The 26,828-nt window shown below is 37.6% G+C and overlaps 1 protein-coding gene across 9 annotated transcripts in view; it reads left to right on the top strand.

Moving 5' to 3' along the window:
- Positions 1 to 26,828, top strand: part of LOC126348631 (telomeric repeat-binding factor 2-interacting protein 1-like) — a 183,681-nt gene that overhangs the window by 155,978 nt on the left and 875 nt on the right. For all 9 annotated transcript variants that reach the window (XM_050002375.1, XM_050002374.1, XM_050002371.1 and 6 more), the window contains 4 exons: positions 4,335 to 4,406; positions 9,314 to 9,358; positions 14,381 to 14,492; positions 17,150 to 17,259. In XM_050002375.1, coding sequence (XP_049858332.1) covers positions 4,335 to 4,406; positions 9,314 to 9,358; positions 14,381 to 14,492; positions 17,150 to 17,259 — 339 coding nt within the window. The remainder of the gene's footprint in view (positions 1 to 4,334; positions 4,407 to 9,313; positions 9,359 to 14,380; positions 14,493 to 17,149; positions 17,260 to 26,828) is intronic.

Here is a 26,828-nt window from a genome sequence, read left to right as displayed (position 1 = left end):
ACAGACACACACATACACACTTACACAAATGCAACTCACACACACAACTGCAGTCTCAGGCTACTGAAACCAGACTGCAGAGTGTGTGTGTGTGTGTGTGTGTGTGTGTGTGTGTGTGTGTGTGTGTGTGTGTGTGTGTGTGTGTGTGTCATCTATTCTTGACAAAGGCCTTAATGGCCTAAAGCTTTATTTGTGACAGTCTTTTTGTTGTGCCTAACTGCAACTCAGCATCTCCGCTACCTGGTGGGTGGCAACTTTTTGTTTCATAATATTGTTACTGTATCGTAATCTGCAGACATGTGCCTTGAGATGTCTAATGGCAGGTATCCAAGACAGGAGAACAGAGCACTTGCCATAGTACACGTAGCCGACACCCTTGTCAGGTGCTGATGAAAATCTCTCCCTAATATTGTTACAGCCACTGTCTTTTGCACCCAGCATATATTATTTTGAATTAGGTTTAGCTTTTGCACACTCTTTCATCTCATGTTCATGTGCCATGATCCTACAGCAGGAGACTGAGAGGCCACTTGGGTAACTATAGCAGATGGCTGAGTAATTCGAGTGTGCAATGTTCCAACGAGCATCATGAAAGTCAAGTGCTGTTGCCCCCTGAGTCCAAATTTGTTGTATTGACATCTGAAAGACTTACATGGAACTGCATGTTCTAAGCAATTCAAGCGAGCATAAACATCAGATGCAGACCTCTAATTAGTAGCATGTTCAGATCTACACCAACGTGCTGGCTACCAATACTATTGAACATTTGCCCAGCACACCTGCATCAAAAGGCAGCTTACTACAACCTTTGTCAGTTAGTTTCTAAAAATGAATGAGTCCCTCTTTATGAAGATTAATTTTTGGTACACTTGAAACACCTCAAATCCAGAAGACAAGCATATGAAGAATCAATCCAAATGCTCTTCACTGTATTCCACTTGGAAAATGAATGGAACATTAGTGATAAGCCATAAAAACCCAAAACCACAAATTTACTGACAACTCAACTGTTAACTTCAAGGCTTTCATCATCCTGGGTAGGTGTGAGTACATCTCAATTGATTCTGGACTTGAGAAGGTATGTGCTAATACCTTGGGCTTTTGCACAGATCATTGTGGTGATATTCAGCTTTGCAAATGAGTTTCCTAACAAACATTTCCCTTTTGGTATCAAGGGTAGCTTATACATTAAGTATCCAGTGAGGTATTCATCTGAATTGAGCATTTCAACTTTCGTTTGCTGTTTGTGCTGTGAATGTTTATGTGGTGTAAATAGTTATGCCTATGTATTTTTGGTTACTTATGTAAAACAGTTTTGTTGCTGTGAGAACTATATACAATGATGATGATGATAAACTGCTGAGATAAACAGGCAGAAAATTGGAATCATCAATCAACTCGTACAAATATCTGGCTGTAATGATTTTTAGGGATATGAAATGGAATGATCACATTAACTCAGTTGCAGGAAAAGCAGGCTGCAGACTACAGTTCATTGTTAGTATACCAGTTAAATGCAATCAATCTACAAAGGATATTGCTTACAAAACAATTGGCAAGCCATCCTAAAATATTGCCGAAGTGTGTGGGACCCATACCAAAGACGTCTAACAGGGGGTATTGAATGTAAACATAGAATGGTAGCTCGAATGACACTGGCCCTGACTTGAAGACAGACTCAAACTGTCCTGAGAATACTTATTTACAGTGTTTCAGGAACCAGCTTTAAATGATGACTCTAGGAATATACTACTAGCCTCTCCATATTGCTCTTTTAAGGCTCACAAGAACAAGATTAGATTAGTTACAGAGCACAGACATGAGTTTTAACTATCATTCTTCCTGTGCACCATACATGAATGGAACTGGGAGAAACACTAGTAACTGGTCCAGTGGAAAGTTCTCTCTGTCATTCACCTTACAGTGGTTTGCAGAGTGTGGATGTAGATATAGAAAACTTGGGAATACAGTCTGTGAATGTGAGACTGGAGGTCACCCACAGTCATTTTTTTGAGATTACACTGTTACATTAATATGTTGTAATTCTGATATTATGTGTCAGCCCCATTAGTACTCAGCGATAAGATGTATGACATTAAAATGAAAACAATAAAATGTGGAAGCAATAAATTATACAGTGTGCATCATGTCAGAAAGACAGGAGAGAGAGAGCAACACTTATCATGCAGATTAAGTAATACCTAATCAATTGCGTCTTAATTTTTAAAACTCTTTGGAGACATGGGAACTGGCAGGTGACCGTAATAGATTAATATTTAAATTGAGACCTGGTCTCCTTGCCAGAGTAGTGTTAAAAGAAACTATGTTGTCCATTGCCATGTTTAAAATTAGGGTAAAAATTGACAAAGAATTGTAATTGTGCAAATGAGTAGATCATTGTGAGGCCAACAGTTTTATAAGTAAAAGTGTCTTGCAGTGTTGCATTTTGAGAACTGTGATTTGTCTCTGTGAAAAAGAAAAAAAATAGGAAGGAAAAGTGACCAAGATAAGTGGCATCAGAAACAGGAAAGGAATGGCAGCAGTATTTTGTATCTTGATTATTGGACTGGGTGTTTGGTTGCCAGAGGTCTTAAATTCACTCCCTTCCATGCACCTACAGTTGTTGCAGTTGTCTGTGTCTCAAGATAGGTGTGAAGGAGTTCTTACTAGTGTATCCTGTACAATTCTTTTCATCTGTGTATAACTAATGTAACTTATATCCATTTTTAACCATCTTATTGTATTCATGATCAATTTTAACCCCTTACAGTTTTCCCCATTATCAAATTCTATTCCTTGATGCCTCATGGTGTGTCCTATCACCCTAGCCCTTACTGTGATAAAATTGTGTAATAAAGCTGTGTCCTCATTGCTTTTAATCAGTACCTCTTCATTAGTTACTTGATCTACCTATTTAACTTTCAGAATTTTTCTGCAGTATTTTTCCGAAATTTGTGTTCTCTTATTATCTGTCTGTTTATTATGCTTGTATAAGGCTACACTTTCACAAAAGACTCATTAATACTTTATGTATACTGATATAAATGTTAACATATTTCTCTTATTCACAAAAGCTTTTCTTGCTATTGCCAGCATGCCTTTTATATCTTCTTTGCTTCAGCCATCATCAGTTGTTTTCCTGCCCATCTCATCTAGTAATCTGATTCTCTCAACAAGCTGACTCAATTTGATCACTCTTCGTTTAACTTTTTTTGCTTTTTTCTTGCTTATATTATTACCTCTTTTTAGGACACTATCCATTCTGTTCAACTGATCTTCTAAAGCTTTGCAGTCTTGTGTGGAATTACAATATCATCAAAAAAAAGGTTCACCTGATCTTCCAAGTCTTTGCAGTCTTGCACAGAATTTCAATATCATCAACAAAACTTATAGTTCTTATTTTTTCACTGTGAACTTAAACTCCATTTCCAAATTTTTCCTTAGTTTCCTTTACTACCTGATTGATTAATAATGGGAAAGGCTACAGTATAGTGTCACTTCCTTCTTAACTGTTGATTCCATTTCACGTCCCTCAACTCTTTATATCTACTGTCTTGTTTCCATACAAATTATCGATAACCTTTTATTCCTGTATTTTGTCTCTGGCAATTTCACAATTTTAAAGAGTGTGTTACAATCAGTATATTTAAAGAACACTTCCAAATCTACAAATGCTGTCAATGTGGGTTTGTTTTTCCTTCACCTGTCTTCAGAAATAAGTTGCTGAAATAATACTGCCTGATGTGTTCCTAAATTTCTTCGGTATCTGAACTGATCGTATCCCATGTTGGCTTCTATCTTTTGATCCTTCTGTTACTGTTTTGCTGTCACAACTTATTAACTTAATAGTTTGGTAATACTCATTCCTGTCTGTGCCTGACTTCTTTGATATTCAAATCATGCCACTGTTTCTTCACAAAAAGTGTGGCTCCTTTAAAAATGCCATTCTGATTTTCTGCCCCATTCTTGTCCAAGTGTAATTTGTGTTCCAGTCTTAAAAGCATTCCTGAGATTAATACTAGAGGTACATTCTAATCTAATTTTTTATCTGCTTGGAAAAGGACTGTTGGTGTTTAAAATTTGGAGTATATTTTACACGCTAGTGTATAACATGGAATGTTGTGCTTGACATTTGTCAATTATGGTAATGTAAATTGATCTGACATTACTTTCAAATTTGGTTGGAAAAGTCTTTGGATTTGTCTTTAATACCCTTTTATGACAGTTGTGTGCTGTGAAATGTTGATTCATATTTTATTCATTTATGAAGAAAAATAAGATGCAACTGCATAAAACAATGAATTTTTCCAAAGAAATATTTTTCTCCACTACAGAAAATCTCAAGATAGTTCTTCATCTGATGACTGGTTTGCGGCAACGACTCAAGAGCAACGGAACGTGAATGTGTAAGTCTAAAATGTAGCTGCCATCTACAGTTTAATTTCAAGACTACCTTGAAAGAAATAGAAGTCAATGTAAATATTTCATATAGAGAGGGGGAGGGAGAGGGAGGAGGGGGGAGAGAGAGAGAGTGTGTGTGTGTGTGTGTGTGTGTGTGAGAGAGAGAGAGAGAGAGAGAGAGAGAGAGAGAGAGAGAGAGAGAGGGGGGGGGGGGGGGGATGGATGGGGAGGGGTTCTCTCTCTCTCTCTCTCTCTCTCTCTCTCTCTCTCTCTCTCTCTCACACACACACACACACACACACACACACACCTAAAGACCATGCCATTGCAGGAAACATGAAAATATTAATGCGTTCTTCGAATAGAGGAGAATGCAGAGAAAGAAGAGAAGAGAAATGAGCTTGGAAATATGGTTAAATCTTGACTTTTCATTGAAAAAGCTGCACCTCTCTTCAATACAATCAAGAATAATAATAACAATAGTTTTTTGTTTCACGATACTAGAACTCGTAATCATTTCTACAAGGGTGAAATGCACTCTGCAGTTAATTTATGTGGAATATGGTCAGAGTGCATTTGTTTGCTATTTTTTTATATTCTGTTTCTGGAAATGTGCAATGGCCTGTTAAATGTTATAATTTATTTATTTATTTACCATGAGTGCAGGAATAATTATATATTCTTTCCTCCAAAGTACAATTTACGTGTTCTTCCTTTTAACCTTCTTCCAGTTGGTTTCCAGTGGAACACCTTCTTTGTAGCTCTTGTGTCCTCTCTACTTAGGATGTGCCCCAGCCAAGCTGTTCTTTTAATTTTAATTAGCCTTACAGTATCAGTTCCCTGTATGAGATGATTCAAACCATGATTGGTTCTTGCTATCTAAGTACCATAATTGTTTTGAATCCCTTCATAAATTTTGCCTAGTATTCTTTGTTCAAATATTCTGAGTTGTTGTTCATCAGTGCTGGTTAGTGTCAATGCTTTGCACCTGTATATAGCCATTTTGAGCTGTTGATTTACCACTCAAGATGTCATCAGCTTTATAAATGTATGGTAACACCTATTAACACTTAAAAAATTTGCTTTTATTTCGGTGAACATGGAATTTACTTTATTAATATTAGCCCCTAGATGACTCACCAGGGTAGCCGAGAGCATTAATATGCTGCTTCCTGGACTCGGGTAGGCGCGCCAGCCCCGGATCGAATCCGCCCGGCAGACTATTGATGAGGACCGGTGTACCGACCAACCTGGATGTGGTTTTTAGGTAGTTTTCCACATCCCGCTAGGTGAATACTGGGTTGGTGTCCCCCCACACCCACACATTCTGCCTCAGTTACACGGCTCGCAGACATTTGAAACACAGTCGCACTATTTCACGATTTACACTAGATGCAGAGAGTTGGGGTATACTGATTCTGTCCCAGGGGGGGAAGGGGTGGCGACAGACAACCCCTTAAAATTAACACGCCACATCCAGTTAACCATAACAGCAGACCCCACCAGGTCGGGATTAATGCTTGGAAAGAGAGACAGTATTAGCCCCTAGATATTCATAATCATTTATATGTTGAAAATTAAAACTTTCTGCTGACCAGTTATGCAGATTTTGGTGCCCTCTATGGAGTTTCATATATTTAGTCTTTTAGTCATTAATTTCCAGTCCCCTGTGCTGTGTGGCTTCTCTCCCCAGTGACATCCTTCATATACTCATAACTGAAAAATCAGCAGTATATGCATTCAATTGTGTGGTGTTTATACCTGTGTGCTTACAATTGCTTCTAAGGTCAAATTGAAAAGTATCGTGGAAAGAGCACCACCTTGTTGAACTCCATTACTGATACTAAAACAATCGCTTAATTCGCCATCCCTTCCAAAGCAGTTTTATATCCTCTAACATCTCTTCCCTATTAAAAATTATCAAAGGTCTGCTTGAAGTTCACATTGATACTGTTGAACTGTACATTATATTCATATGCCTTTTCCTGTATTTGTCTCAGTACGTATATCTGATCCACAGTTGATGTGTTAGGCCTAAGGCCACGGTAATAATCATCCAATACATCTTCCACAGGTGGTAACAGTCTATTGTATAGGATTCCAGATAAAACCTTTTATGCCACATTCAACAGAGTTGCTGTTCATCAGTGCTGGTTAGTGTCAATGCTTCACACCTGTATATAGCCCCTAGTAGATGGGAACAATGGCAGAAGGGTGTCCACAATGAGGAAATCAAAGAAAAACTGGGAATGAACTCTGTAGATGTAGCAGTCAGGGCAAACATGCTTAGATGGTGGGGACATGTTACACGCATGGGAGAAGCAAGGTCACCCAAGAGACTCATGGGTTCAGCAGTAGAGGGTAGGAGGAGTCGGGGCAGACTTCTATCATTGTGAGCAGGTTTCCATCTTTATCCTTGCAGCCTATTATTTTAGGTGTATACCCTTGTGTTCATTCTTTTAACTTCTTAATACATTGTTGGATTACAACTATAGTCCATTATTCTGGAATTCTTTCTTGATTCCAGATTAAAGAGATAAATTTAAATATTCATTTGTGTAAAGTAATGCCTCCTCTCATTAACAGCTCGGCAATTATTCCATCATTTCCTGGAGATATGTGATTTTTACAGTTCAGCACCTTCTGTGTTTATGCAAGTCTACACTCTTCTATTTTTGGATGTACTGTAGGGTATATCCATTGCTCCCCATCACTGCAGTCACCCCTCCAGCACTTCTTTAAAATACACTTTCTGTGTGTTCATCTTTTTCCTCTTTCCTGTGAGCTGGTTTCCATCTTTGTTCTTGCAGCCTATTATTTTAGGTCTATACCCTTGTGTTGATTCTTTTAACTTCTTATACACCTTCCCTCTCATTCGTATTATAAAGCTCTTTAATATCTTGTGTCTTCCTTTTTTAAGGCTTCCCTTTTCTTTCTTCTGCATACCCTTGCAATTCTATCCTCCCTTCATTGTATGTAGCCTGGATAATTCTTGTATTTCTTTGAAGACACTTCTCCTTTTAAACCACCTATCTACATTCATCATCATACCAACCCTCCCTTCTAGATCTTCTAGATTCCCTGACTACATCCTTTGACGCAGTTTTGGCATTATTCTTAATACATTGCCTTTCCTTATCTATGCCATTACTGTGCTCCAGTACCTGTAATTTCTGTTTCAATTTATTCTGATATTCGAAAGCTGATCTCCCATTTTTCTACGTTCTATTTCAGCATTCTCATAATTTCCTCTTTATACAGAATAGCTATCCTTTGCCTCACTTTTGCATCTATAAGGTAGTGGTCAAAGTTAACTCCCTGAAATGTGCATGCATTTTCATTGTCACTTGCCCGTCTCTTCGATATCAATATATGGTCAGTTTGACTTCTGTCATTCACTACAGAAATATACCAAGTCCCTCTGTGAAAATTTTCCCTTGTGAAATATGTGGTTACTGCTTTAAGATCATTGGCAGCTGTGAACTGGGCAACTCTGAGCTCATTAGAACTTGTTTTGTCGTGCAAGCTTTTCCTTACCAAAACAGGTGGGGGAAGCTCCTTCTTTTCCAAGTTATGCATTATAATATCCCAGGGCTATTCTTGAATCATGTGCAGGTGCAGGTATCCCTCACAGACAGCTCTGGTACCACACACTGCGGAATTTGAATCCCCGCCAGACGTCATGGACGTCGAAGACCCCTAGAGGTCTCTGCACCATCGCACTGTAAGCTGTGGTGGCGCGCGCCTCCCGGCCCACATTTAGCGCAAGGGAGGGCGCCACAGTGGAACGCGTGGTTGCAGCGGCTAATAGTGGCGTCCCCGATAGAATACTTAAGTGCTTGCCTCTTGCTCAGCCAGCCATTTCTAACATTGCATACGTCTCTGGACATATCACTCAACTTAGACAGCATATTTACTTTCGTGTTTTGTTTATGAGTTGGCGTGGTTGCATTGTTAGGTTCTTGACTCTGTTGTCTCATTCATTTTGTTGTCGTAAGGTCCATCGTTGGTCGTGTCCGTTGTGTTGTTGTTCACAGGCTGCTGTGTGGGTCCCGCCGCATTTTCCGTCACTTCAACCCCGTGACTGTTCCGGTCGCCGTTACAACAGTAGCTGTCCATAAAAGCCATTCAACACAGTCTCATCTGATCCTTCTGTTGGAGCATGCATGTTTTCAAAAGTCATATTATAGAATATTCCTTTTGTTCTTAGGCTGTGTATTCTGTTACTATATGACGTAAAGGCAGCGACAGATTTGCTCATATTTTTTTCCTACAATGAACCTAACACCACTATCTCCTTGTCTCTCACCTCTCCCAGAGTAATATAACGTAAATTTTTGCTTCCTTATTCTCCTTTTTACTTCCATCTGATCTCTTGGCGGGCATCTAATTCCAAAACATATTTTAACCTTTTTTTGGCTGTGCTATTCATTTTCCTGGTTCCAGCAGGGTACATATATTTCATGTTCTGAATTTAAGAGTCCTATTTGTATGCTTTTCCCTCACTTATTTTGTGTTCTTGAGGGCAGTCTGGCTTTCTGTATTAAATTATTCACAACAATAATTCTTTCCAAGTCAGGGGGTTTCGGCCCTGTGCTCATGTTCTCTGACCCTCTTTCCCACAGGGCTTAGGTACCCAGTCTTCCACAGGGTTGCTCAGGTTCCCACTGTTCACCAACATGGAGGTGAGAGAGGGGATTGAATACGAGAGGTTATGTGACTTTATCTTGTCAAAATTTGTGTTTTATGCATCACTACTCCATTTGAATCCCCCATTATATTAATGAGCTTCCTTATTTTCTGTTTTAGTATGAAGATGTGAAATTGTGGTTATTGATACCTTATTAAATTTTTAGCAGTCTTTTGGAATAGAGTTTTGTTGTATTTATTTCTTTATTTATTTTTTCTTCAGCAAAGCCATCAGTCAGAAGTCTAAGAAGTTGAGGAAAAGACATAGGTATGTATCTGTACTTAACAAGAGTAAGCTGAAAGAGGAGGTAATTTGTTCCCATTATTTGGCAGTACATAATTATTAAAAATCTATTTTTCTGACAACAGTTGTTCATAATCATGTAATTAAGCACATCTAATGGTCAAATATGAAAAAAAACCATAGTTCTAACAATAATTTTAATAAAGGGAGTATAGTACTGGCAATTATCTAAGTATTTACCAGCATCATTTTTATGCTTTGTGAAATAAGGGAACAAACTTATAAACCCTAGTTCTGTGAGTGAAATTCTGTATTTATTCACTACTATCCTCCTTGGCAATTAGTTGAAAAGTGTGTTTATTTTTTATTACTTGTACACAAAAGAGTTGACTCTTAATAGTAAGGTTTTTTTACATCTGTATTGTCACTACTGTATGACAAATGCTTGTTGGGCAGAAGGAGACATCAGGAACAATAATTAACTTTTATTTGTGATAGTAAAAATCTTAATGTCATCAGTTTATTTCAGTCTCCTTGAAAAATTAAGTCTGAAAACCTTTTGTGTATTTCTTTATACCAGTGTACAGGTTACTCTGTTATTGAAAAGCACAACACTTTCCCAGTTACATTTTGATAACTGAAAGATAAAATTAATGCTTTTAAGAAAATAATAGTGTTGCAGGCTTTGTCCATCAGGACAGCTTTTTGTTGTGGGGCATTACCATCCAGAATTAGTAATTATTTGTGCCTTAGATGTAGAGGAAAGGAGATAAGAATAGGAAAAACGGTTAAATTCTTATTGAATAAAAATGTTTTGGCCATTACATCTCAAAAAATTGGAGAATATGTCTAAAATGCACACAAATAGCGATTAAATCTGTCAGAGCCACACAATATAAGAGCAGATTATGGAAAGAGAGTGGACACTCATTTGAGTGGAAGTATAATCTGTAGTGTTACTGAATCATTGAACAGCTGGAACTCAATGGACAAGACATTACGTGGGGGGGGGGGGGGGGGGGGGGGGTCTGTAGTAGGATGTTGCTTAGCATACAGAACATCCTCTTAGAGCTGTAACACAGTGCCTGCCATGAACTCTCTGGTTAGGTCAGATGCTACACAAGATCAAAATATTTGTGCTCTTCAAAGGCAAGATTACAATCCAGTTTCTGGCTTTTAGTTTTGAATCTACCTTGCCTCTACCTCCCGCCCCCCTTCTCCGTGCTGCTGGGATCTTTTCACCTTTTTAGAGACAATGAGAATTTAAGCTTCCTTGTTTGCTGTAATAGCTCCTTGACTTGGAATTTCTCCTTAAGAAACTATGGAGACACACTGCTGTCATAGTGATAGATTATGCTTTCTCAGGTTGCAATAAGATTTTTTTGGGGAGCAACAAAACCAAGAGGCTGTACCACCGAATATATTTTCTACTTTCATCCTTGCCCTTGACAATTGTCAGTTAAAATACTTCTTTTTGAGTCTCAGTTGAGCATTTTTGGACATGACTTTATGATTTTTCTTGTAATTGGAAAGCATCATCTACCAGGAATACAAGTGGTAGCTGCTTTGTCCTTCCAGGCAAACATTCATGCATGGCAGGTTCACGTTTTTGTATGAAGTAGTTCACTTACAGAGGTATTTTTAAATGTGCCACCATCTGAAATCCTCACTTTGCGGAAAACATCAGCATATAAAAAGTTGTGATTGGTGTCAAACTAACAAGCAGCACAATGATAAATTATGTTTTGTAATTGTAAAATTCACTCCCACAACCAACAACCTGTTGTAGGACAATATTCTACCCTTCATTTGCTCCTTCACAGTGGGATAAGTGGAGTACCTGGCTGAACACATTTTCTTATGCATGCTATTCATCTTGATTCACTGGTATCTGAAAAAAGTAAATTTGACTTCAAGTTCCACAAGAGATACCAGATGAGGATATGACAGAATCTGTAGGTGCAGTTGAACCATCAAGTTTTCCCCCTCGACAAAAATAGCTGAAAAGGAAGATGGAAGAAGCAGTCCATTAAACGAAGCAACTGTAATGTTGTTGAATGTTTTGCAGTATAACAACAAGAGCACAATTCCATCAGTGCCATTGGAAAGTTTATTGTGCACCTTATGTAAGCTTGCAGTCCTGTGAAAGGCCAATTACAGCCAAAGTCACTCTCTTTGCGGCAGAGATGAATTTATGCAGGAGAGGATTCAACAGTGAATGCGGATGTGGTAGGGGGATCTTCAGCTGCAGATTGCCAGTGACATTGTAGTGGAAGAGATTGTGTTTGTCAAATATGATGCTGATTTGGTGTAATTTTAATCTACATATGAATCTATGATCAATAAAATATATTTTTGAGTGCTGTTAACATAACTGCACTACCTTTATATAATCTTGCAATCATTCAACCAAATCTTTACAAACCAAAGGAACTATTTGAGATATGATTGGCTTTGAAACGTGGAATAAATATCCAAAAGTTTCAAAGGAATATCATGTTGCCAAAAACCAAAGAGTAACAGCAAATCCATGCCTCACAGGAATTGCTTTTCTGAAATTTGTGTCTTTCTTTGAAACAATTACCACGAACGTATTCTTTAGGATATCAAAATTGTACAACGACATCCTAGTGAAATTGAGAATTCAACTCACAGAATGTGTCATTGCTGCCCTGTCTTCTATAGCATGTTTTTGTCCACCAACAAGAACTACATCTTTTTCTTTGTCTGCTAACATCACTAAGTATTATTAATGCATCACAACATATCACTAATTCATATCTTCACTTGTCATAGCCTTAGCTTTTGGTGTAAATACTCAGTGTGAAACATTTGCTGCTAGTTCAGCATAGCAGAGAATGGAAATAAATTTGAAGAAATGTTTGATAGCTAGTATAGTTGGGGACACAAACAACGAATATGATTGGAATCACACTGCAGACTTGAAAATAAAATAGTGAATAGAAACCAGTGTAAATGTGGTTTAAGGTACTATCCCATTAATAGTGTCAAATGGTTTACCAGGTGTACCAGTATGAAATGAGCTTTGTGTGTGTGTGTGTGTGTGTGTGTGTGTGTGTGTGTGTGTGTGTGTGTGTGTGTGAAAATGAAACACTAATTTTGAATTGAAAAGTGAAAACATTTTATTCAAAGTACTGACCATTGCTTTCTGTACATTTTGACCACCTTTCTGGCAATTTGCGGGCACCACACCAATAGAAATGTTCGTCTTTTGAAGCAAACTACGACTTCTTCGTAGGAATCAAACTGTTCCTCAGCCAATACATGTCCCATTGATGAAAACAAATGGTAGTCAGAAGGGGCCAAGTGTGGTGAATACGGTGGGTGGGGTAGCAGCTCCCAGCCGAGTGTTTTGATTGTATCCTGAACCAGTTTTGCTTTGTGTGCAGGTGAATTGTTTAAAAAAAAAAAAATACTTTGCTATGTCTTCTAGCCCATTATGCCTTTTTTTTTTATCAATGCATAGTTCAAATTGATCATTTGTTGTCTGTAGCGATTAGTATTCACAGTTTCACCGGGTTTTAGAAGCTCATGATACACCACACCTTTCTGATCCCACCAAACACAGAGCATTGTCTTCTTGCCGAATCGATCTGGTTTTGCAGTCGATGTTGATGGTTGTCCTGGATTAACCCATGATTTTTCCCATTTATGCTTCTTAAAATAAATCCAGTTTTCATCGCCAGTAACAATTTGATGCAAAATTGATTTTCTTTCATGTCTTTAAAGCAAAATTTGACAAATTGTTTTTGTTTTCCATCTGTCTTTGATTCAAGTCATGTGACACCCATTTTCCACACTTTTGGATCTTTCCCAAAGCTTTCAAACGGTCAGAAATTGTTTGTTGTGCAACGTTTAGCTTTGCTGCCATTTGCTTCTGACTCAAAGTATCATCTTCATCCAACATTGCGTGCAATTCAGTGTCTTCGAACTTTTTTGGTGGTCTTCCACATTCTTTATTTCTTACATCAAAATCATTATTTCTGAACTGTTGAAACGATCTTTTGCATTTTGCTTCTAATAGAGCATGATCACCATATGCCTCGACAAGCATTCGATGCGACTGCAGCACTTTTTTTCAAATGAAAACAAAAAATTAATGCTTTCCGCAAATCATCACTTTCTGGTACAAAATTCGACATTGTTAACAGGATGAAAACATATGATGATGATTGTTCCATGACTTGATGTATACTAAATATCTTTGAAAGACGTCATACCAACCAAACAAAAAAAAATGCTCACTCACAACAAATGTTCCCTATTGACACATTTGTATCTTAATGCTCATTTCATACCAGTACATCTCGTAAGTAGAAACCCAAATTCGTGGATCAAAATAAGAAAGCGATTGATGGTCAAGCATGAAAGATAGTGATGATGTCACCTGGTAGGGTCTCTGCAGCAACAGTTTACATGTTCTCCATCAATGCAAAATATTACATTCACTTTGCAAAATCATAATGGCCGTATCTTTTTCCAATGCATTTCTGTTGCTAGCTTCGCATATTTGTGCAAAATAACATTCCACACAAAGGCACAAAACACAAACTGCAAACAAGTCCCTATAGTTAAATTACCAGCCTTAGCTACCTTCCACAAGTGACTTGTTAACCAGCAACCTGAGGTACCAGAGTGATGTGACAGCTGTGAACAAAAGGCATCAGGCTCAGCTTCAAATTGTTTTTGCTGCTCTCTGTTTCAACACCTTACTCTGTCAACTGGCTGGTCTTTAGACCAACAAAGAAAATAAGTCAAGTACTCCAATCTGTGAAGCATAAATGCCCTCCTCTGTCGACATGTGGTGTATACAAAATTCCATGTACATGTGGTAAACCAACAAAATCGACAATATCAAATAACATGAGAATCTTGAAATTGCTTGAATATATGCAAGTAACTTGAGTGTTTCCTTTGGTTCAACATATGCTAGGAAGTAACATGATATTTTCTTAAGGATATACGCATTTCGTAGTTCATGTTGTGAAAATCCTGTCATACATTATTAGATGTATCTTTTCTCAGGGAAGAATTTACTATGGAAGAAGAATATGCCATACTCGCATACCTCCAGAAACATAACAGGTTTAGTAATACTGGAGGCAACGTTGTATGGAAGAATATGGCGGCAACAGAGGTACTGATGTTCATATAACTTTTTCTTATAAATTTGCATTATGTTCTAAGTTTCATTCCATGTTTGACTGTATTCAGTTGTCATATAAAGGTCATATTTTTTGAGCAAATCACTGATTTTCATTTTGGGAACTGTGCAATTACTATTTGTGCATAATGTATCTGACATAGTAGTAAGACTTACCAAGCGGGAAAGCGCCGGCAGACAGGCACATGAACAAAACACATAAACTCACACACAGAATTACTAGCTTTCGCAACCGATGGTTGCTTCTTCAGGAAGGAGAGGGAAAGACGAAAGGATGTGGGTTTTAAGGGAGAGGGTAAGGAGTCATTCCAATCCCGGGAGCGGAAAGACTTCCCTTAGGGGAAAAAAAGGACAGGTGTACACTCGCACACACACGCACACACACACACACACACACACACACACACACACACACACACATCCATCCGCACATACACAGACACAAGCAGACATATTTAAAGGCAAAGAGTCATTGCCTTTAAATATGTCTGCTTGTGTCTGTGTATGTGTGGATGGATATGTGTGTGTGTGTGTGTGTGTGTGTGTGTGTGTGTGTGTGTGTGTGCGAGTGTACACCTGTACTTTTTTTCCCCTAAGGGAAGTCTTTCCGCTCCCGGGATTGGAATGAATCCTTACCCTCTCCCTTAAAACCCACATCCTTTCGTCTTTCCCTCTCCTTCCTGAAGAAGCAACCATCGGTTGCGAAAGCTAGTAATGCTGTGTGTGTGTTTGTGTGTTTTGTTCATGTGCCTGTCTGCCGGCGCTTTCCCGCTTGGTAAGTCTTGGAATCTTTGTTTTTAATATATTTTTCCCATGTGGAAGTTTCTTTCTATTTTATTGACATAGTAGTAATTATCAGTTGAAATGCTGGTTTCATGATTTTTAGCTCTTTACAATGATATTATTTTTTAAAATTCAGTGTGACTTTTTTGAAAGTTATGCTGTGAAGCCCAGACTTCAGTACAAAGATTACAAATTAGATGGAGAAATATCTGGCACATGTCTTGACATTTAATAATATGTTGTCTCGGTCTTATTTCTTGGAACGGAACCACATTGTAAATTGCTTTCTTGGTTATGGAAATAGGTGCTGAGTCTCTGACTTAGTCCCTCCAGCATTGCTTTCAGTTACATGTAGCAATTTTCTCTATCTTTCTCTTTTCACATAAATGGAACACATTTGTTTGTTTTAACTGTCTCAGTCTAGTCACTTACAATTTGCAACTAGTTCAAAACCTCTTTTGATGCCTGGATTCTTATTATTCACTACCATCACATATGATGTACTCCTTCTGTTTTATCAATGGCTAGTAACACTGATAACTTTTACATTAGTGAAATACCTTTATTGGTGATCATAAGCTGTGTCTTGTTTCAACAGTTCAATTGCTTTTATGAATCTCTTGTATTTTGCTTGTGTCAAAGGGTGCATACTGGATGATTTATTTACAGATTAAAGTATTTAATGTGCCACACTTAGACACACAGAATTTTTTTTTTTTACTTTTCAGATGTGCGTCATGTCATGATTATGCCTACAATTATTCACCTTTTAATGGTGAGAAGCCAAGTGCATGAAGGCAAGGTGTCAATTTTTCAGCTTGATGCTCAGCAATCTTGATATCAATTTTTTCTTTATGTTTATTTTTGCTGTACCATAACATAAATGTATTGTGGACTTGAGCTGCAGAAAATATTGTTTATATGACTTTTTTAAGTGAGTCGTGTTACAGCATAACCAGCTTTAGTGGCTACAATTGAACTACTTGTTGATAACCAATGACCTCAATTGAGGTTTGCAACTCAGCTTAATTGTGTTCCCTCCACCTGAAATAATATCTGTGTCCACTTAACGTATGCCAGGCTGTCTATGTTGAGTTAATGAAATGAATGGTGTAGTCAAAATACCTTAAAAATTTATTTACTGTATCAAACTGGCAAAAACTGACACAGGTTTTGAGCCTAAAACAGGACATAGAACTGACTGTGACAGGTTTTGCCTTTGCTCCTTGTATAGCTTCTAAAAATAACACATTTGTATTGTACATTGTTTCAATCACACTTATTTGAGTTTACAATTCAGATTTCAGTACTCTTACAGAACTGGTCATTAGCCAATATTGCTGCATATAATTGAAATAGAACATAAAAAATGAAACACAGCATCCAGTAACTACCCTCTGATTGCTTCAACACTAGAATTTTGTTTGATTGCAGAGGCTGGCAGATACACTATTTGTCTGAGCTCTTCTCAAACAACTGGGAGCCATTTCCACCCCTCACCCTCCAAGCTCACAGAGAAAGGAAAATGTATAATTTAGTCAGTTTTTTTCCCAAGAAAATTATTTAAAAGTCAGTATTACACAGGATCAGAGCTGGAACATTTTTATGGCTGCTTGCAAGTTGCCATTCGTCTTCCAAAATGTTATAAACATGTCAGATCTAGGGCTCCCACTCCTTCGCAGTATGGGCAACCTTACAAGTCATAAAATTCACATTCTTTGCTTACTTTTTTTTCTGTATTTACTAATGTCTGATAGTTTATGGAATACTTTATACACAAAGTATTTATAAACATAAATTCTGTTGTTGCATCAAATCTACTAACAACTTTTTTCAAATTATTTTAGCCAATGGGAAATCGTCATACATGGCATTCGCTGAGGGAACGGTACCTGAAGAAGATTGTGCCAAATATTAATAAATACAATTTGCCAGAAGAAATAGTGAGACGTATTAAGTAAGTAAATGCTATATATTTCCTTACTGACACTGCACAAACAGTCCTTCACATATTTCCCTTTTATTTTTATATTATTTCTTTCACGAGGTACAAGTGAAATGCAGCAACCAGGAAACTGCGCTGGGAAGAAAATTCTGAAATGTATAAGCTTAAAACCAATTTGGAATGTTTGTGATTGGAGAAAGAAGTTGAGGACTATAAAAAAATAGTGCACTATTTAAATTATATCATTTGCCATTTATTCTGAACCGCAACCGGCTGTTGCTTCATCAGGAAAGAGGGAATGAGAAGGAAAGATGAAAGGATGTGGGTTTTAAGGGAGAGGGTGAGGAGTCATTCTAATCCCGGGAGCGGAAAGACTTACCTTACGGAGAAAAAAGGATAGGTATATATATACACACACACACACACACACACACACACACACACACACACACACACACGCAGACATATTGCAGTACTACATAGCAACAAACTGCTTTCAGTGAGTGTGATATCACAGCCGTTTACATTTTTAACAGGTTGCAGGAAAATATCGCAAATGGTGGTTTGAGAAGCATTACTTTCAAAGCAAATTTCCTTTTACGCTAGATGAATTTTGTTATGTTTGAGAACGTGCACTTAATTTGTTAAATCATAGAGAATTTGACTCTCATTCAAAAATTAACACTTTGAGAGCCAGCCACTTAGAAAAATTTTTGGCCCAGAAGACCAACAATTTAAGCTATTATGTAAAATTTTACTGCCACATTTGTGATTGATCTATCTTAAAAGGTAACACATGCTAAAAATGACCAAGCTTCAAGGTTAGTCTTTCATATTTATTGTAGTTCTTTTGTGGATTACAAATGGCAAAAAGTATAGTCATCCTTCGAAAAAAGAATGAGGTGAGTTCTTGAGCAGTATCACCTGTAACTGGCTGTTCTATGGAAGAGTTGAAGTGCTTGATGGAACATGTATACAACCATGTAACCCATGATGTGTTCTGTGCATAGCAGTGAAATTTATAATCGTGCTTGTCAGAAATGTTCAGCAGCTGCAATGTAAGCTGTGCTCATAGGATCCTACCTAACCACACCCTGGGGAGGGGGAACAGCAAAACATTTTTGATGACCAATGTTGTATGTGAAATCTTAGCTTTTCTTGTAACTATACTGTATGTATATTAATTTAAACCCTTAACTTTATCCCTGTTTGTGTGTTCATGCTACTTAACAGTGATGTTGTTATTGCCTGACTACATCACATCTCCTATGCTCTGAATATTTGCTTTCATTGGCTGGTGAGATCATGTGATATGAGCTATGACTGGTTGGTTGAGAAAAGTGCATTGTGCAGCGCAATCTTGATTTCAGTGCTTCAGAAGCTATCATGCTATGTTTTGTGGAATATGTATTTGTACTTTTTTAATACAAAAATGTGCATGTTGCTGCACTTCAAAGGTCTTTCCAAAACATGTTGTTTTTTGCTGGGTTTGTTTTCTAATTTGCAGGGAAGCTCTGTGCCAGTCTATAAAACCATAACTATTCAGAGGATTGATGAGTTTTACAGCTCCGAGGGAAAGTATATTGTCATTTAACATGAAAAAAATGCTTTCACCCAGGGTATAGTGTATTTTTGTACAGGAGAAATTGTGTTTTTAACAGGAAAATCCAGAGTTTTTTTCTTGTCTGCATATAAACCATGGTGCTCTTAGCCACTGCACTACCAACTTACCTGGTTTCACAAATCCAAGTGGACTCTTTGACAGTCATTTTCTCAAAAACTATTGAGCGTTGGCACCTAAGCTGAAGTAGGTGTCTCTTTATTTTTACCCTTCTGTCTCCATGCCAAGCTTTGACTGTATCAGAGAGCAACCTATGGTGGGTTCCCTTGTAAGTTATATGTGGATGAACAGAGGCAGGAAATTCACCAATATTTTGATTCGGCTATAAAATAAACATGTTGTAGAAACAGCTGTGCAGTTACAGTTATGAATGGAGACAATTCTTTAGGATAAATTAATTTTGATCCTGTAAATTGTGAAGCCTCCATGAACCACAGACCTTGCCACAGTAGGGCAGCTTGTGTTCCTCAACAATACAAATAACGTGCCATAGGTGCAACCACATTGGAGGAGTATCTGTGGACAGACCAGACTAACCTTTGATTCCTGAAGAGAGTTAGCAGTCTTTTCAGAAGTTAGAGGAGCAGCAGCCTGGATGATTGACTGATCTGCCCTTGTAACATTCGCCATTCTACTTTTCTGTGCTGGTACTGTGAATAAGTGAAAAACATAGTTCTACCATGTGGCTTAATGATGATGGTACCCTCTTGGGGTAAAATATTTCAGAGGTAAAATAGCCCCATTTGGATCTCTGGGTGGGGACTATTCAGGAGGATGTGGTCATCAGGAAAGTCAAACGTGTACTCCATGGGTTGGAGTGTGGAATGCTAGAGCCCTTAACCAGTTAGGTATGTTAGAGAATTTAAAAAGGGAAATGAATAGGTTGCAGTGAGATATAGTGGAATTAGTAAAGTGTGGTGGCAGGAAGAAGAGGACTTCTAGTCAGGTCAGTACAGAGTTGTCAACACAAAATTAAATAAGGGTAATTCAGAAGTAGGTCTAATAATGAGTAAGAAAATAGTAATGCAACTAAGCTATGTGTGTATATTATAGTTGCAATAACGCAAAGCCAACATCTTCCACAGTAGTACAAGTTTAATGGCAACTTTCTCTGCACATGATGAAGATATTTAAAGAATGTGGGCTGAGATAAAGGAAATTATTCAGATATTTATAGGGGTGAAATTTAATTGTGATGGGTGACTTGAACTTGGTTGCAGGAAAAGGAGGAGAAGGAAAAATAGTAGAAGAACAGGGCTAGGGGGCAAGGAATAAAAGAGGAAACCACCAGGTAGAAATTACACAGAGTATAATTTAAGCATTGCTAACACTTGGTTTAAGAATCACGCAAGTAGGCTTTATATGTGGAAGAAACCCGAGAACACTGGAATGTTACAGACTAATTATATAATGGTAAAACAGAGATTTCAAAACCAGATTTTAAGCTGTAAGGCACTTCTATGGGCTGGTGTGGATTGAGGCTGTAATTTATGGGCTATGAACTGTAGATTGGGTAATTTCCAAGAATGGTTGCCTATCGAATGCACTGGCCCGTAATGATAAATATCGAATATGTGGCTCAATGCCAACCCCACAACTCTGGTGGCATGAATTATGGTGAATGTTTAGTGCATTTCCAAAGAAACATAGTCTATTGTTTTCAGTTGTGAATAACAACAGTGACAGTGTTGCAGTTTCAAGTACCGTTAGCCTTATGTGGCAAAATTTAATTCCTTGGTTATGTAGTGTGGAAAGTTGTTCCTCTTCTAATACCTATATTTTCACAACTTGACGTTTCATGGAAAAATTGATCCTCCTGATATTCTTCCAACATTTCCAACTGAATTAGCAGGAGTGTACCTGAAGTATGGGCAAAAAGGATTGGTGCTGGCAGCTCATACAACATAAGGAATAGTGCATGAAGAAGACATAGCTGACAATTAAAGAAAGTAAAGTTATTACTTTCATTTGTAATTAATTGTAACTTGTAAACATTCGTCTTATGTCATTGCTCTAGTGAACACCGTAAACATTACCTATAACTCATGCCACTAGAGTCGTGTAGTTGATGTTGAAGCACATGTTCGATATATATTTTAGGACTCCACATGTTTGACAGGCAGTCACTCTTGGAAATTACCATAGACTGAAACTGAAGAAATTAGAAAAATTTAGGAAAGTAAAGAGATGGGGCCCTGATTAATTAGATGAACCACACATTGTTGAGAGTTTCAGAGGAGGCATCAGGCCATGTTGAATGATGGAAGGGAATACAATAGAAGATGAATTAGAGAGGGCAACAGAGGAACAAATAGATTAAAAGACAAGGCATAGTATAAATCTTTGGATAATACAGGAGGCATTGAATTTAATTGACAAAAGTAAAAATATAAAAATGCAGCAGATGAAGCAGGGGAAAGGGAATACAGACGTCAAAAAACTGAGATTGGCAGAAAGTACAAAATGACTAGAGCAAAAATGCAAGCACTAATAGTGAAAAGATAGATGCCATGTATACGAAAATTAGAGATAAAAGATGATGATGTATGTATATCAAATATTCAGATGGCAAGCTAGTACTGAGTAAAAAAGGAAAACTGAAAGCTGAGGGAATATATAGAGGGCAAGTACAAGGGAAACAAACTCTGAGGACTATAGTATAGAAAGAGCAGAGGATACAGGTGAAGACCAGTTGGGAGATATGACACTCCAAGAATAATTCGACGTGGCACTGAAATGTGAAAACAAGGCCCCTGGAGCAAGTGGCATCCCCTCAGAATTACTGATATCCATGGGAGAGCCAGCATGACAAAGCTGTTCCACCTGGTGAGCAAGATTTGAGAGACGAGAAATAGTCTCGTACTTCAAGAAGAATGTAGTAATCCCAATTTTGAGGAAGGCTTGTGCTGGCAGGTGTGAATGCTACCAAACTGTCACTCTAATAAGTCACAACTGCAAAATATTAATACAGTAAAGGAGAATTGACAAACCGTCAAACTGCCAACATAGGTGAAGATCAGTCTGGGTTCCAGAGAAATGTAGGAATGTGTGAGGCAATAGCTACCCTACATCTTTCCATAGAAGACTGACTGAAGGAAGGGAAACATGTATTTATATAATTCGTAGATATAGAGAAAGCTTTTGACATTTTTGATTGGACTGCAGTCTAAAATTTTGAAGGCAGCATATATAAAATACATGGAACAAAAAGTTACTTACAAGTTATACAGAAATCATCCTGCAGTTACAAGAGTTGATGGACATGAAAAGGAAGCTGTAGTTGAGCAAGGAGTGAGACACAATTGTAGCCTATCTCTGATGTTATTCAGTCTGTACACTGAGCAGGCAATATAGGAAACTAAAAAGAAATTTAGAAAGGGAATTAAAGTTCATGGAGAAATAAAAATTTAAGGTGTGCCGATGACAGAGGTGGTAAGGATTTGGAAGAACAGTTGAACAGAATGGATAGTGTCTTGAAAATATATTAGGTGATGAATATCAACAAAACTAAAACATGAGTTATAGAGTGCAATCGAATTAAATCATGTGATACTGAGGGAATTATCTTAAGAAATAATAAGAAACTAAAAGTAATAGATGAGTTTTGCTATTTGGGCAGTAAAACAATGATGATGCTGCAGTAGAAACAATCTAAAGTGAACATTGGCAATAGCAGGAAAAGCATTTCTGAAAAAGTGTAATTTGTTAACATTTAATATCAATTTAAGTGCTAGAAAGTATTTTTTGAAAATATCTGATCTGTCTGGAGTGTAGCGTTGTGTGGAAGTGAAATGTGGGTAATAATCAGTTCAAATGAGAAGAGAAAAGAAGCCTTTGAGATGTGGTGCTATAAAAGAATGATGGGAAGATCGAATAACAAATGAGGAGTTGCCGAATCGGATTGAGGGAAAAGGAAATTTATGGCTCAACTTGACTAAGAGAAGATAAGTTTATGACACATCCTGTGATGCAAACATTTCACGTGAAGCTTTACCCTGACTGTTATTGATATCGAATGAATCAAGTTTACGGTTACCAGTCACTGTTTATTTATATCCATGATGTATTTCAAAGGTTTAAACTTCCAACATAGGTGGATTTACATGTGTTGTTATGACATATGCATGTGTCATGTTAAAATCATAACACAATACAAATGTCATACTAACTGTGTAAATCCACTTTATAATGGAGGTTTAAACCTTCAAAACACATTGTTGATGTAAATAAACAGTAACCAGTAACAGTAAACTTGTTGTTTCATTTGGCATCCTGAGATATTGAGGAATTGTCAAATTGCTAATGGAAAGAAGTGTGGATGGTAAAAATTGTAGAGGGATACCAATGCATGAATACAGTGAGCAGGTTCAAATGGATGTAGGTTCAGAAGTTATGCAGGAGATGAAGAGGTTTGCACAGGATAGACCAGCATGTAGAGTTACACAAAACCTGTTTCCAGATTGAAGACCACAACACCAACAATAAACTGTAAAGATGAAAGATAGGTTAAATTAAATGTATTTTGTTGGAACATTACAGGTTAAAAGTAAAATTAATGAATTTGTTATTTCTTTAGTTGAACTGCAGTTTACAAACCATGTGAATACAGTATGTACTGAGTATCATTTGAGCTCTGAAATAGAAATGCTGAATGGGAATGGGTATAGCTTAGCATCCAATTATTGTAGGACAGGTATGGAGAAAGGTGCAGTTGCCACTTATATTAGAAAAGAATACAAGCATAAAAACAATGATATTGTTAACTTTTGCAGTGATAATCATTTTGAAGCCTGTGCTACACAAGTTGATCTCCTTGAAAGTTCATGGCCATAGCTGCTTATGTGGAGTTCTGGTTGGTACATTTGAGACATTCATAATATATTTTATAGCAAGAACTTTGCAAACAGCCATATCTTCAACCAATTTTTATTAAGGCATAAGTCAGTTCCGTGGTTTATAGCCACATCGTCAGGTGTTATTTATCATGTTTTAATATTTCTAAACACATCTTTTATTACAAGTAGATGCATATGATTGGTACTATTTTGATGTGTAGGGGCCCAATCACTGCCTTTGTTTATTTCTTGTAGTAATATCTTAATAAAAACTGGTTCAAGATACAGCTGTTTGTGGAGTTCTTGCTATAAAAGGTACTGCCACAGCTGTGGATGCCCTGAATATGGAGTCATTTCTGTTCGTAATACAGTTTAATGTTTTACTAAACTTTTTAACTTGTATATGGAATGGAGTAACTGATTCTTAAATGAAATTTTGTAGGGCTATATTAGAGTGCCTTGCCTCTGTATATAATACACTTTCCCTAATTTTTCAAGTAAGGTTATGAGAATAGGCTTTTACATGAGGCACATGAGTTTGAGGAGCATTTCCAAAACACTCTCTTATTTACTAAATGAATCTGTTACAAAACATGCCATTCTTCACCAGATCTTCTCTCTCTCTCTGTTCTGGAAATCCTACCTGGTAAGAGTCTCATATTGACAAGCAGTACTCAGTGAGTATTTTGGAAACCACTTCTCTCATGGATGAATTAAATTTTCGTAAAATTCTTTTAACAACTTTCAGCTTGGCATCTACTTTTGTACAACTAGTTTTGTTCTTTTCATTCTACTTTAGTTTGCTCCCAGCAGTTACTCTCAGTATTCAATAATTTTTACAGCTTTCATGGAGTTACTGACAGTAGTGCATTCAAACAGTAATGGATCTCTCCACTTATCTGTGTGTCATAGCTTCAATATATTTACACTCAAGATCAACTGCCAGTCGTATTCCAGCTATTTATCACATGCATGTTTCCGTGTCTTTCATTCCAATGTTCTAGCATTATATTTTTTCTGTAGGATAACAGCCTTGTCCACAAATGGCTTCATAGAGCTTCAGTTATTATATTCTAGATTATTTATATATTTTGTTAACAGTAATGGACTTATAACTGTCCATTGGGGTACTCTTGAAATGATTTTTACATCCATCAGTTTTGTCCCACTTAAAATGACATGGTGTATTCTACAGGGTGCACATAATTGAATTGCAGTTTGAAAATGCTGTAGAAAGAGAACCACTATTCAGACTGGTGTTAAAACAGCATATTACTGACCCAGGGGAAAACTTAATGGGACAAAAAAAAAAAAAAATTAACAAAAATCTGACAATAGATGGCACTGTAAGCATCAGAATATCCACACTATCAATCAGTCATGTGGCACACAAATGTTCCTCAGTTTGCATCCGAGATGCCCAACATGACTGTCTCCATCAAGGATCATGTGTTGCTGATAAAGCTCTAAGAACAGTGACTGTGCTCCAGTAACCCTGCAGAAGGTCCAGATACACAAGAGTATGAAAAAAAGGCATATGTCCGATGTCTGCTAAAGATCTGGAGAAAATGATTACAAAATTTGAAGTGACAGGTTCTTTTGAAGTGCTATGTGGCAGAGAGAGGAAAGCAGTTGATCTGACATCTATCAAAGATGTAGCCACAGCATTACAGAATAGGTCAAGTGGTAATTTGCAAACATGCAGTGCATGGGAAATCACCCAAATGCTGAACATGCTTGCAGGCACGGTGTGTAAAATCCTATGAAGTGTCCTGCATTGCTTTTTATACAAAATCACAGATGTTCAGGAGTTGCTTCCTGCTGACCTGTCAGCAAGTCAAATGTCCACCGTCGAATATATTGCTCGATTGCAAGTGGACAATGAACAGCCATGGAATATTCTGTTAACAAATGAAGCCCATTTCCATCTCCAAGGACATGTGAATATACAGAATTGCAGAATATGGTCAATGGAAAATCTATATGCACTTCAACTGGTACCACTTCATTCTGCAAAGGTGACTGTGTGGTGCTAGCTGATGGCATCATTTATTGTAGGGCCATATTTTATTGAGGAGATGAGTCCTACGAGGCCTGTGTGATCACTGGTAAACACTATGAGAGTCTTCTGCATCAACCTCATTCCAATCCTTCAACATTGTGGATGTGTGGGTAGAATCATCTTTATGCAAGATGGCACTCCTCTGCACACTGCACAGCCAGTAAAGTGGCTGCTGCAGATGCTTTTTGGAAAGGCTAGAATTATTAGCTATCATGTACGTACAACCAGGCCACACGGATCATTAGATCTTAATTCATGTGACTTCTGGCTGTGGAGTTATCAGAAAGATGTGTTCAGTGCTTCAATTACAAACATAGCTGAACCAAAGGCACACATTGCACAATACAGGTTGGCTGTTGAGGCAGCATAGTACTCTATTCTGCAGGGAGTCAATGCACTGCGCTGGGCAAAAGGAGGTCTGACACAATGTTTGGTGCTATCCTATGATTTTTGTCACCTCAGTATATACTAGGTGTCCATAATTCAATTTCCACTTTGAAAAAGTTGTAGAAAGATGCTATAATGATCTCAAATGTGACTCCCGAGACACTTCGATAGGTTGTGGAACATGCTGTTTCTCGATTTCAACTTGTGGCAGAAAATAGTGGACAGCATACTGAACATTCACAACAATTAGAAACCAGTATCATTTTGCATTTTAAGAGGTTGTTGGCCTCAGAGTTATTAAAAATCAGTTTGCTTTTTATGCAGTTTTTGGCTCTGGGACAGTTAAAAATCGATGTCATTTTGCTTTTTATGCTGTTTTGACCTCAGGTCAATTAAAAACCAATTTCGCCCATCTGACGTGGTACAACCAAAAGTATGAGATACCTCCTAATATTGTGTCAGTCCTCCTGTTGCCCAGAGTAGTGCAGCAACTCATGGCATTGCCTCAACAAGTGATTGGAATTGAACCATGCTGCATCTATAGCTGAACATAGTTTCAAAAGTATTGCCAGTTTTGTGAATGAACTGACCTCCCAATTATGTCCCTTAAATGTTTGATGGGATTCCTGTCAGGCAATCTGGGTGGCTCAAGTTGTTTTGAGTGTTCTTCAAACCA

Source organism: Schistocerca gregaria, chromosome 1 (genome assembly GCF_023897955.1).
Source record: "Schistocerca gregaria isolate iqSchGreg1 chromosome 1, iqSchGreg1.2, whole genome shotgun sequence".
In the NCBI taxonomy this organism is placed as follows: domain Eukaryota; kingdom Metazoa; phylum Arthropoda; class Insecta; order Orthoptera; family Acrididae; genus Schistocerca; species Schistocerca gregaria.
Note: the sequence above shows the minus strand (reverse complement) of the source record. Positions and strands in the feature narration are given on the sequence as shown.